The 13,534-nt window shown below is 39.3% G+C and overlaps 2 protein-coding genes across 2 annotated transcripts; both read left to right on the forward strand.

The window, feature by feature from the left end:
- The first annotated feature begins 3,232 nt into the window (after positions 1–3,232).
- On the forward strand, positions 3,233–10,498 carry tmprss5 (transmembrane serine protease 5). Its single transcript, XM_056374229.1, has 14 exons — positions 3,233–3,264; positions 3,418–3,628; positions 4,433–4,571; positions 4,980–5,060; positions 6,150–6,263; positions 6,587–6,728; positions 6,956–7,069; positions 7,177–7,220; positions 7,399–7,561; positions 7,707–7,891; positions 8,865–8,963; positions 9,058–9,200; positions 9,343–9,495; positions 10,312–10,498. Exons 1-14 carry the CDS (start codon positions 3,233–3,235, stop codon positions 10,318–10,320), a joined length of 1,629 nt encoding a protein of 542 aa, XP_056230204.1. The 3' UTR covers positions 10,321–10,498.
- Positions 10,499–10,607: 109 nt separating this feature from the next.
- On the forward strand, positions 10,608–13,448 carry pih1d2 (PIH1 domain containing 2). Its single transcript, XM_056373509.1, has 5 exons — positions 10,608–10,967; positions 12,073–12,199; positions 12,346–12,573; positions 12,713–12,984; positions 13,140–13,448. The coding sequence occupies exons 1-5, from the start codon at positions 10,785–10,787 to the stop codon at positions 13,272–13,274; spliced, it is 945 nt and encodes a 314-aa protein (XP_056229484.1). The 5' UTR covers positions 10,608–10,784; the 3' UTR covers positions 13,275–13,448.
- Positions 13,449–13,534: the final 86 nt, after the last annotated feature.

Here is a 13,534-nt window from a genome sequence, read left to right on the forward strand (position 1 = left end):
ATTCTATCTTGATATTTCCGCATAGGCTGCGGGTGTTGTTTGTGCATGTGTGTGATAATTGAATCTGTGAAAAAAATTGGTTTTCCGCTGACTTCTGAAAATTCACTAATATTTGCGTAAAATAAGCATTTTGTGCATTTGTGCGAGAATACAGACCTAATTTATTGCTCTGTTTGCAAATGTTACCAATGAAAACAAACCTTAAACGTCATCATACATATTAACTTTAAATATCAAAATATCTATTAAATGTTTACTTTAACACTTGTAAAGTGTATTACATTCTATTGAAAGACGTTTAGGAACGAAACTCCCAACCAGGGGTATGTTAGACGTATTTCTGCAGTTACCAAATACACACAAGCAGATTTACACACTGTCAGGCTGTTCTTGAGTATATTTACGGTGACAAATCCAAATAAACTACCAGCTACATCAGGCTTACACACATCCCACCCATTCTAATGAATTAATAGCAAAAAATCTCCACTAATAATGGTAGTAGCATGAATGCAAACTTGGCCAAAACTGCTACAGAAGTTTTAAAAAATAAAAAATAGGTACTTAGCCTAAACACAGGCAATTCTGAGATCACGTCACATACTATATATAATATTTTTAAGGAATAGTTTGATATTTTATGAAAGGGGGTTAGATAAGAAGATTAATACCACAGTTAGCTTAGCATAAAGACTGGAAAAGGGAAAACATAGTCTGTCTATATCCAAAGGTAAAACAATTCCCCAAAGCCAGGTTTCTGTTTCACCCTGTTATTTCCAGTCACTGAGCCAAGCTAACTGGCTGCTATCTTTAGCTTTCTCTTTAGCTGACAGATTTGAGAGCGGCATCGTTCTTCTCATTTAACTCTTAACAAGAAAGAGAATCATATTTCCTGAAATGTCGATTTATTCCTCTAAATAAACTCCAATTTAAAAGCAGTTTAGAGGAACACATATGGAACATGACAGGTGGTGGGGCACTTGAAGGGGTACTTGAGCTCATGTGATAAGGCTGTGTGCGTGTGTCAGATAAAAAACATCCACCAATGCATTTGGGCTGTGTGTTTAACAGGCTACACTCTGCCCTGCCATCTGTGGGAACTCCAACCTTTAATGACCGTCTCTGCTGAGAGGTCACAGCCAACTGTATCAATGATACAATTCTCATGGCAGTCCACACACCAACGAATGAGTTTTAAATGCCTTGGTGGGGTGGACTTTGAAAAAGAGCTGTCGAGGCAAACGCTGGCCAAATGTTAAAAAGAAGCTTCCCTCTGTTCTGTTCAGTCAGAACCTACTGTGGGATTTCTGAGAGGGGACTGAGAGAGACCGCATGTGATGTTCAAGGTCTGGACATTGAGAAAGGCACACATACTAATGGCTGAGATAAGAGTGGAGCTGATCAAATCTCACAGCACCAAACATGGAGAGCGCTTCCCCTTCAGAGTAGAGAGAGATAGATACAGCTCCAAACTGTGCTGCAGCCAGCCTCTTCACAGTGGAGCCTCAGACTGTGGTACATGAATAAATGAATGAATGTAGTCCACACTGGGGCATTTGGGCTCCGCCCCACCTCTGTGCCCGGTGACAGACTGTTATTGTAGTAGTCACATTGGAGGGATTTACCCCAGTATTCAAATTTCTGACCCAAAACATGACCATGAACCAAATTCTCATCAGTTACTCGTCAAGATTCAATATATTTACTTTAGTGATATTGACTTTATTTGACTTTAGATAGTTTCTGTGGTTGTTTCTTATAATATAAAGTGATATATGTGTGATAGTCTATACTCCCTACCATTAATGCAGTCTTATAGAACAGTCCTGGCATAAAGTCTACATTCAGGGAGCTTGTACTGTTAAGTTTTTTTTTTTTAAAAAAGAGGTGTTGATTCAACTTTATGATCATTTCAGAGGATAAAATTTGTGGTGTCGTTAAATTGTAGTTATACTGAGATATCAGAGAGCATATTAAATATTAGAAACCTGTTAAGTTCAATATGGCTGAAGCTACTTATTATTTTTATTGTCAAGTGAGCTGAATATTCTTTCGATAATTTTTTCATAAAATGTTGAAAAATCATGAAAAAATTTTCCAAATTTCTTAAAAGTCCCATTTAGCTTATCTAGTCTGACCAATTGTATGTGGATATTTAATCAAATTAAGATTTTAAGATTAAGATTACAGTGATACAAAACAAATTACAGCAGCAAATCCTCTTATTTGAGAAGCTAGAGTCAGGCAACATTTGGTGTATTTGCTTGATAAATGTCAGTTATCAAAATTTTTTTTGTTGATCAACTAATTGATTAATCAACTAATCATTTCAGCATGAAATATGACACAATTAAACAGCACCACAAACCGCATAGCCCTGAAAATGACTAAAGTTTCACCAGAAGAGGGAGACATGAAAATCCTTGTGAAACAGCAGCTATGTTGTCCTAGCTCTTCTGTTTGCCTCTGCAAGAGAAAAACACAGTGCAGCTAATATTTTCAAACAGTATTAACCTTACAACCCTGGTGATATGAATTTCAGCTGTTGCTCCATCACATCCAATTTACACCACTGATGCAATGCTCATTACTCTGTGTTTGATTTCCAAATAATTCCATATGACACCTGTTAGATGAGCCAAATAGATCTGGGTCATTTCTTGGATTCAGCTTGGCAGTCAGAGGAGGAGGAATTTTCTTCCTGGCAGTTGTTCCCTTCACCTGGACTCTCGCTAATCCGACACCACGCATATGGGAGATGCATAAATAACCTTTCTATCAAATGTTCCTTTAGTTAAAAAGGATCTAATTAGTTATTTCTTCTCAATAAGAATTCAATATGTCTTTCAGGAAATGAAGTGAGGACAGGTTTTGATCTCTTATCTCTGAGTTCAAGCTATTTTCTCACCACTTTCAAAAAGCCCATCCTGCTCATCTAAGTTGTTAATTATTTTTTACTATTTTTAGGGTTAATGATGTCCTTTGAAGCCGCTCAAATGCCACCTTCTCTACTGTACTTAAAACAGAGAGGATATTTGAAACACAGCAAAACAGTATTGTCAAAAAACAGTCTGACTGAGCTGGTTAAAAGAGTGAAGAGAGAGGAGAAAGTCATCTGTCAGCGGGCAGACAGAGCAGACTTCATTTTCTTCTTGAGTGTTGAAAGACGATAGCTTTGGATTCCAGATGATGGGGATTGACATGATGTGAGACTTTTCAACAATCTGCAATAATGACCTTTTCTCAGAACCTACAAACTGTCAGGTAATAAGGTGTCTCAGGGGAAAATGGACAATCTTTTGGCACAGGTAAAATATGTTACCTAGCAACCCACCCGGTGTCCTATCAATAGTCAGCTTGGCGGTATCTCTGGAGATGCTCTCCCCTACAAAGACCTGGTTCAGCTTGCTTCCACAGGCCCCATGACCTCCCTGGACAAACAACAGCCTCATTCTCTGCACCACTGCTGACCTCATTGTCTCTTTGTGAAGGGAAAATCCAGAGTTGCATTCTGTTAAATGGTGCATCAACTGACGAGCGGGACAGACCTCTCTACCTCCAGCACAGGCCTACAGATGAGCACGGACACCGCTGCTTTTTCCTTAGGACTGTACGCAAGGAAAACATGGTAGGAAAAGGGACTAAATATTCACTCCACCTTGCTAATGTAAGCAATCCTGACACCACCACCTCTCTCACATTGTCACCTTCACCTGCTGTTTACACATGTAGTACTCGCTTAAAACCTGTATCATACTTGTTTCTGTCACATTTCCATGTGGGTTTTTTTTGTTTTTTTTATAATTCATGTGCATGTTATGACCCAAGCTGTACAGCTGTACTGAATCTCTAAACTGCTCCTGCACATACATCCTATTCATGCTAATTCAATCTTAAGCTAAACTCAAGTGCTACAATCATATAAGAGTGCAGGTGGTATGGCATTATTTGATGGATTTTGTGCAATATTGTATTATATAAATTGCACCTATTATAACTACTGTGATACTCTCAATATGTTGCTTATAAAAACAGCTGCTCCTTAGAGAGTAAATCCATTAAAAAAAATACACTCCAACTTGATGAAACCATAAAACCCAAAAAACAAAAACAGGCAATGTATTTTAACCTCAAATAATTAAAATGTGCTGTACAAGACACAAAACAAGCATGCTTGTTCATTTTACCTCCCTCAGTGAGGAGGAATATGACACACACTTTTACATGCCAACAGCTCCATACATCTGGACTGGTCATTGGCAGCTAATATCCAGGATTACAGTGCTCCTAATTAAACCTGACAGAGCCTGACAGGTTGTCACGGAGCAGATAGTCAGCACGTAGTATTTCTTGCAGGGAAGCAAATCTGCCAGAACTTTATCAAAAAGGAAGAAGCTGTAAATGAGAAGCCTGCCTACTGTAATTCTTATAGAGTCTTGATGGAGACACATTATCAGTGATTGAGAACCCGACGGCTGTCAGTCATCCTTTTCACTCAGAGAAAACAGCAGGAGTCGAAGGGACCAAGAGGGTGCACGGCTGGTTAAAAGGGATTCATTCTACAACTAACGGTAAGCTGCAGCAGTGCACCACCCTAATGGGCATCAAACCTCAGATTACAACAGCGATCCTGCTTCATTAGTGCAAAAAACAACAGAGCTATTAAACACACACTGCTCTACATGTAAAGAACAAGCCTAATTAAGACTTTGCACTGAATCAAACTAAACTGAATCTGCATTGTGGTGATAAGAAGTCAAACAAAGCAGCGCTTTCTTCTAAAAATGTCAGTGTGTAGATTTGCTCTTCATCTCTTTAGTGTTGTGCATGTACAGAACATAGTTTATTCATTTCTGTCTCTGTCTCAGTGCTGTTTGTCACTATGCTGTGTATGTATTTAACAGCTGGTATTTAATAATTCTTCTCAGCTCATATCTGGAATCAGAAGTCATTAACTCCTGCCCTAACTGTTGCTTTAGCTCACAGGCTGGTGAGGCTGCTGGCAGCAGTGTGTGCAGTTGGGCTCCTGGGAGGCTTAGCTGTAGGTGTATGGTTTCTGGGTGAGTCGCTGTGTATAAGAAAGAATCACTAAATGAGCTTAACAGGAACCAGGAACTGGGAATGAATGTGCAAGACGTCTAGTAGCTATAGCTACTACACAGTAGAGCTCCTCCTGGATCCTCCTGGATTTCTGAAGCTAATACAATGTCAGTATCTGAAAGTTTTAGAAATTTGATATAAGGTTGCAACTAACTATTTTCATTTAATCCGCCAGTTACTCCCTTGGCTGATCAATTAATTAATTCTACAAAACATCAGAAAACAATGAAAACTGCCAGTATTCCTTTAAATTATTATTTTTTTTTTTTTTACATACACAAACTGAGTGCGACATACATTTTATAGCTGAAAAATAAACTTGTCAGTGCTCTCTGCTGGACAAACTATATGACAGAGACACTGGTTTGAAATTATTTCAACATATCTTTGGCATTTTTATTTGTTGATACCTTGATGTCTGCATTAAGGTAACATTGGCTGACAAATTGGCCTGGCTGGTACTGGCTACATGCCGGTCTGGCACTACTATGAAGTACTGAAATTTGTTTAAATCTGTGAATGATTAACTATTCCCACTTTTACTCCAGTAAGCTTTTAACAGGATGCAAAGTAATTCAGAAATATATCAGCAAAACTGATGCTGATGCTTTATGGGTATAATTTTCAAAATAAAGATCCCTAAAACTTGCTCATGAAACTGTTTAAGGACCATGTCCTTGAATTCATTAAAAGGAGTACTCTATTACATATTAACATCAATCTACAGTCAGTAAATGAGCAGGACCAGCATTTAGGACTAAAATTCAGGATATGCATGATATGTCTGCCTGTGCTGCATCAGTTTTCTTCTCACCAGTCCTGAAGGAAAGATTTTATAGCAGCAAAAAATAATAATAATGATGTTAAGTATTTTTTTAGTGAGCTATTTTCCAACCAACAGCACCTCGCAACAAAAATATTTCATTACTTTAATCCTCTGCATCATAATACTGTATGTTATTGCTTTACAAGACAGGCTTTGCCTTCATAAAAAACACGTTTTTCCTGCTGATTAAACAACCGATTAACTGTATCTTTTCTACATATAGTCAAACTTCTGCTGAGGCCTAGCTCCTCCCAAAGTCCAGTGGGACTTGGAGACACAAAGGAGACGTCTTTCTGCAACGTGACAGAGGACATCACCATCTCTGACCCCAGGAAAGGTCTGTGTTCCCTCCTCTCTTTGGTGTTTGGTGCAGGCAGGCATTTCTTTCACTGTCTTTTGAATTAACAAACAGAGCGGGATTGTGTGGCTGCTTATTGTTAAGTCATACTGGGTCATGGTTCACGTCTGTAGTCATTATTAGTTGAAGAGAAGCAAAATTATCATTCACTAGCTGTTTCTTGTTGCACATAATGATGTGTTCGTATTGACTACATTAGCATAGATACTTGTGTTTTTCCTAATCATTTCCCACTCATAGAAATGCCTCATTCATTACTGCTGACTGAGAGCTTGTCTCTGAAGGGATTTTCAATCAATCAGGTTCAGTGTTTTACAGAATCAGCCCGGAGAACTCCCTCCTGGAGATCCAGCTGGGGAAGCTGCCCACCTGGCTGCCGGTGTGCTACGAGAGGTGGAACTCATCGCTGGGAACGCTGGTCTGCAGACAGCTGGGTTATCTGAGGTTTGCACTCCTGACAAGATCCCACACCACCTCAGCCCTTAACATTGATTGAGACTGGAGCGCCCACTTACTAACTTATAGTTTAATCTCAGCCTGCTTTGCCAAGGCTGAAGGCTTGGCTTATTTATGATCTGCTAATACCTCATTTGCAATCCTGCTTCACACCTTGTGAGTCTGAATTATCTTAATACCCACTCCCACCCATTTTGCATGTGTTCCCTTACCAGACTGACCAAGCATAAAGGAGTGAATCTAACTGATATTGGGCCAAACCATACAGATGGCTTTATACAAATTACCTCAGAACACAAGAGCAGCCTGGAAAATATGTGGCAATTCAGGTAAGGCAATTTGTCTGAGGACATCATACTCATAACGATGCAGAGAAAATTGTGGCTACTTACACATTAATTATGCATCATTAGTTACCCAATTTATTTTCATTTAGGGGGAGCTGTATCACAGGGAAGGTTATTGCTTTGCAATGTTTTGGTGAGCAAATTAAACTTAACTTTTTGTTTGACTTTGCACCCAACACAAAGCCCTGTAGTTCTTACCATTTTCTTAGAAAAGGCTTTACATCAGTGGCAGAGAGAGTGATTGGTGCCACTTGCTGCAGCGCTTTCTGATCAATCCAATTCCACTTCTTGATGAATGGATCTCTGTATAGAGTGTGGGACACGAGCGAAGTTGCCCAGGATAATCGGGGGAGTCGAGGCTACACTGGGCAGGTGGCCCTGGCAGGTCAGCCTCTACTACAGCAACCGTCACACCTGTGGAGGCTCCATCATCACCAGTCAATGGGTAGTCACAGCTGCCCATTGTGTGCACAAGTAAGACTGCCGACCTTACTAGCACTAAAGGTCAAACTTTACAGCCTCAGTGAAGGAGAATAATCAGTCATTAACAGCTGCACTGGACACATGACAGTTCTCTATTATCAGTACCTGCCTCTTCCCTTCTCGTCTCAAACGTCAGCTACAGGCTACCTCAGGTATCCAGCTGGGTGGTCTATGCTGGCATTGTCACCCGCAGCTCGACAAAAATGGCTCAACACACAGGGTATGCTGTGGAAAAGATAATCTATAACAAGAACTACAACCACAGGAGCCACGACAGTGATATAGCCCTGATGAAACTACGGACTCCACTGAATTTCTCAGGTCAGTCTGGGAGCCTCCTCACAAGCTTTGCACACAACATATGAACTGAAATAGCAGCCCTCAAAAAAGACCATGACCACTGAAAAAATATTAATACTATGGCCTCAGTTCACCATTTTATCCTCTTAGTCATTTCACACAACATAGTGGTATTCTCCAGCTTTTATAAAGAATAACTGATCACTGCCTGGTGTAGGTTGTGCTAACTTTTGTAGTCATAATGAACAATGATATAGATCAAAAAGATACAAACATATTTCACACCACACCCCTCCCTGCAACTACATCTTATACAACAAGTTCTTTATACAAGTTCAAATGTAGACATTCAACCTCAACAAAGCTTTCCTGCAAACATGTTTTAAAACTTCTGCTTTGAGTAATAATCTGTGTCTGTTAATAGTTTTTTAATTTCCAAAATTGAACTGCTAGACAAAAGATATCTCCTACTTCACTCTCAAGTCTCAGCGTTGAGCACTGAAGGTTTCACGTTTTCACATTGCACTGATGGTCACATACTGGACCATGATTGGCTTCCATGTAATGAAGTCATTCTCGTTTATAAACCTCTTAAACTGAGATTTTAGGTTTCCCCCCTCAGCAGATGAAGGTAAAGTCAGCCTCCTAGTGTAAAGCTTTGCACATAAATCATTCTGTACAGAAGAGCTCAAACATCCAAGCAAGGTAGTAATAAACAAAATACATTTTTCAGTGAAGGGGCACATTAGGGACCCACTTAAAGAACCCAACCATATTCAGAAAACTGGATAAACTTGAGGGAGCCCATTACAAGACAAAACCACAACAGGAGAATAAATATAGCATCTCAAATAGAGCAGAAGAAAAAGCCTTAATGAAAGGGTTTGAAAAAAAAAAAATCATAGTGTATTCCAAATTGTCAACTTGTTAGTTCCTGCATGTTGGAATTCAAATATAAAGAGGGAAAATTAATTACTTTTTTCCCTTTAACCAGATACGATAAGGCCTGTATGTTTGCCTCGGTATGAGTATGATCTTCCAGGAGGTACACAGTGCTGGATCTCTGGATGGGGATACACACAGCCTGATGGTGGTAAGACACTACTGCAGCGCTCTAAAACAAATTTACATCTGAGTGTGCCAAGTGTATTGACAGAGCAGCCTGAAACATGTCTTTTCTCTCTAAGTTCACTCACCTGACACCTTGAAAGAGGCACTAGTTCCCATAATAAGCACAAAGAAGTGCAACAGCTCCTGCATGTACAATGGAGAGATCACGTCACGGATGCTTTGTGCCGGATACACAGAGGGAAAAGTGGATGCATGTCAGGTCAGGTGCATGTTTTGAACACTAACTTGCAGAGGCGTTTTAAAGATTCACCTTCCTTTCTGTGATTTGCTTAGAATGAACCACAGGCATATTGAAACCTGGGTCAGTCTATAATGAAGAGCGTCTGTGTTTACCTCTCTAGGGGGATAGTGGGGGCCCTCTCGTTTGCCAGGATGAAAACGTGTGGAGGCTGGTAGGAGTCGTCAGCTGGGGAACCGGATGTGCTGAGCCCAACCATCCTGGTGTTTACACCAAAGTGGCAGAATTCTTGAGCTGGATCTACGATATGATTGAGGTAAACAGACTTCTTAGAAATTCTGTGGTATTTGTACAGTACAAAGGAACTAAATATTTGCATTTGATGCTATTTTACACTTTTACACCACAGCATTTTAGAGCAAGATATTGTACACTTTACTGCACCACGTTTACAATTTGCAGGTCAAAAGCATACAAAAAATATGATCATTCTATAAAATATGGTGCATAGTGGGTTACACTAAATCCCAGAACACTTCAAAATGCTTCTTTTATCCAATCAACACTCCAAAACCCAAATATATCCAATTTAGTATCATATCAGATTGAGCTGGAACCAGCAAATGTTTGGCATATTTGCATGGAAACTGAAATGATTAATTGATGATCGAAATAGCTCGACATCAAGTTTCTTTCATTGACTAATCATTGCAGCTCTGGACTAGACTACTCAGCAGAATGTAAAGTAGTTCAAATTATCGTCACATTGACCAACATTAAAACGCTGCTTAAACAGTAAATGATGCATCAATATCAAAGCCAATCTAATAACATCTTGATAATGTACTTGAATATTTTTAATTTTGCTGATAATGCTTCTGTTCCTCTGCTTAAATACGTTTTTGAAAGCAGCATTTTTCTTATGGAGTCTTTTTTTTTTTTAACAATGCTGCTTTTACATGAGTAAAAAAGATGACAATATCTCTTATCAGAGAGCCCTAATTAAATTCTCACACAGCCATTATCATGATTTATATATCATCAGCAATGTGATGGAATATTTACAACTGCACAATGTAATATGATTACAGTTTTTACACACACTGCTAATACTGACCGTTTCTTTTTGCAGAATTACTGAAGACACCTCATGAAGCACGAGCAGAGGATGCTACTGATATTATTACTGAGACATTTGAAAATTAGTTAATATTTTTACTTTTAGTGTCCGTTATATGATGTACACATAAAGACAGCCTAGAGACAAAATGCATTTTTACGTTATATTTTCCATGTACTGTAAATAAATTATGCCTCTTATAAAACTGTGTAGTGTCATACTTGAGCTGTAGTTTACCGCCAGGTGGCGTCTGTGTATCATTTCCGCTCATCAAGTCTCCATAGCAACTGACAACATTAGCCGAGTAGTAGTTTGTTATATTTATGTGGTACTATTCTCTCTCTCTATTTTAGTCAAATATTTAGTCATAAATAATATTCAGAGTGTCTCCGGTTGTTTTCTTATCAGAGAGCTAACTTAGCTAGCTAGTGGCTCATTAATATTAGTGTTTGCTAACTCCAAAGCAAGACGACATTTACCTGAAGATGTCCTCTACTGGCGGCACAGAAGGTGTTTTGCAGCAGGTCAACCAGTTCTGGTCCATGCTGGACGACCTGTCTCAAAATGACCCCGCAGCCTACCGCAGGTTCATCCACAAGCAAATGGAGGAAGGGGCTGAATTAATGGCACCGCCTGAGCTCGACTCCAGTCTGTGCACTGAAATCTTGGTGAGTTATAATTTTAAGTGGCAGCGGCGTATTAACTGGTTAACTTTGTTTTAGAAATCTACAAGCCTCATTCACGTCAAACATTCAGCGTCAGAGGAGGAAAAAGCACACGTGTGTCTCGTTAATTGTGGCCCGGTGTGCAAAGGTGTTGCACCAAATCCTGTGACCTATCAGATTCTGTGAGTCACTGAGGAAGTTCACCTGTATTGATACGGTTGATCCTGCAAACGTTTTCAATATTTGTTTTATTTTATTTTTATATATCTTAATTTGAAAGTGCAGTAGTGTGCAAAAGTTAGTAAAGTGAAGATGCTTTCAAAAATAAAGCCATGAATAGTTTTTATTTATCGATAAACTTCATACTAAGTGCAGTAAACAGGAAAAAAAACCTAAGTCAAATTAATATTTGGTATCACCACCCCTTGTTCTTCTGGGTTCACTTACACACATGTTCTTAAGGTACTTGGCAGGTAGGCTGTTCTGAGCATCCTGCTGACAGGTCACATCATATGTAATACTATGGGAGCACCATACAATGTTTGGCTACAGTTGTCAAAATGTTTTAAGTCTGTGGCAAAAACACAGATTCAGATGTGTTTTCACAAAAGTGAAATGAAGACATTATTACTGATATTACTGAATTACACATTTTAAAAGATGTCATCAATAGATTCTTTGCATTATTAATTAATGTAAAGATTATTTTCTTAATTATTTGTTTGGTCTATAGTGAAAAAGACCCATCAAGTGCTCTCAAAGCCCAGTGCAACATTTTCAAATGTCTTGTTTTCTCTAATCACAGTCAAAAACCTCACTCATCATCAGAGGAGGCAAAGAAAACCAGAAAACATTCACTTTTGAGAGGCTACAACCTGTGCATTTTTTTTTTTTAATTACTTGAATGATGGCTTGATTATTAAGGTGTGGCTATCTAGTTCTTCTTTTAGTTCACTTACTTAATTGTCACTTTCAGCTCTACTGCCTTACCCCTTAATATACAACATCTGACTTATACTACACACAATGAAGCTGTCACACCTGTGTCCATTTATAGGTCAGAGATAGGGTGTGTTTTTTACAGACAGTACATCTGTGCTCTCAACAGGAGCCCAACAAAGGGTTGCTGTATATCAACATATGCAGCTGGAAACGTGTGCCTGCACCTCAGGATCCCAGCAAGCCACTACCTTTATGTGCAGGAAAACTGGAAACAGACACAGATGAAAGTCACGGTAAAAGACAAAGCCAATTCTGGTCTTATTTGTATTTTTTGTACAGCACTTTTTTCAACTCTGGTTGATTTAAATATGTTTTTTTTTAAATAAACTTGATTTGATAAACAATAAAACTATATAAATTGGATGTTTTCCTTCCACAGGCTTATACACTGTGTTGGATGTAGCTTTAAACCCTGTAGTGCTAGAGGAAAGTAAGAAAGATAAAACAGAAGTCTATATGCTGGCCCTGAGCTTTGCCCACCAGCAGCTTGGGTTGAGGTTATCTCAGCAGTACACTGTCATCAGCTGTAGCCCGAAAAGTAGTTTAGATGACTTTCACCGCCGCCTTGGGTTTCAGCAGTCCAAGACCTCCAAACAACCCGACACAGGTAGGGCAATAAGTTTCATATCCTGATAAGCTGCTACAAGCCCTTGATGTTGGAACTATTTTCCTTTGCTGCTGCAGGTGTATCATCTTTCACCTTCTACCTCAGTTTCTAATAATCTATAGCACTCCATTTTTTGCAGCAAGTCAAACCCCAGCTGCCCTCCTGCAGCAGATCTGCTCTCTACGTTCAGAGAAACAAGACGTGGAGCTGGAAGCCCAAATTATCTCTAGACCTGCGGAGCACAAAAAGGATTTGATCCAGGTCATCTCCACCACTTTTGTGCAGCCTCAGAAGCCAGAGTACCAACTTCGGGTGAAAATTGATACAGCAGGAGTTCCTCGCAGCGTGGAGCTGACAGTGGAGCTGCCAAAGGTTTGCTCTGTGTCAGAGTGCCAGCTGAGAATCTCCAAGGTTAGCTGTTACACACTCCCTTGAACAGAGTTATAATGAACCACTTTAGAATCCAATGTGTGTCAGTGCGTAGTTGGATGTCATTAAAAATACATAACTGACCTGTTCCCACTGTTATAAGTCTTATAATGTGCTGAATGTACTTACATCCGCAGGACGACGTCTTACTGGAGGTGGAGGATGTTTACTTTTTGCTTCTGGAGTTTCCAAAAACTGTAAACGAAGACACTGCATCTGCCATCTTTAACAAAAAGAAACGAAGGCTTGCATTGACAGTGGATGTTTTGTGACCATTTGCTTTAATGGAGAAACAAACACACACACAGGTGATCAGCAATCTGAAAAACCCAAGCTAACAATCAATAAACAGCTGCCCTGTGAACTGACCCCTCCCAAAACCAAAAATGTTTTTCTGAAACAATATGTCACTGTGTTGGTTGATCTGCAGCAGCAAATTTAATTCTTCACCCAAAAAACATTAATTGACTCTAATGACAGTATGTGGGTTTTGTTTGTTAATGTGTGGGCGCATGAGGAGAAGTGTATAATG

This window comes from Seriola aureovittata, chromosome 4, assembly GCF_021018895.1.
Source record: "Seriola aureovittata isolate HTS-2021-v1 ecotype China chromosome 4, ASM2101889v1, whole genome shotgun sequence".
Classification (NCBI taxonomy): domain Eukaryota; kingdom Metazoa; phylum Chordata; class Actinopteri; order Carangiformes; family Carangidae; genus Seriola; species Seriola aureovittata.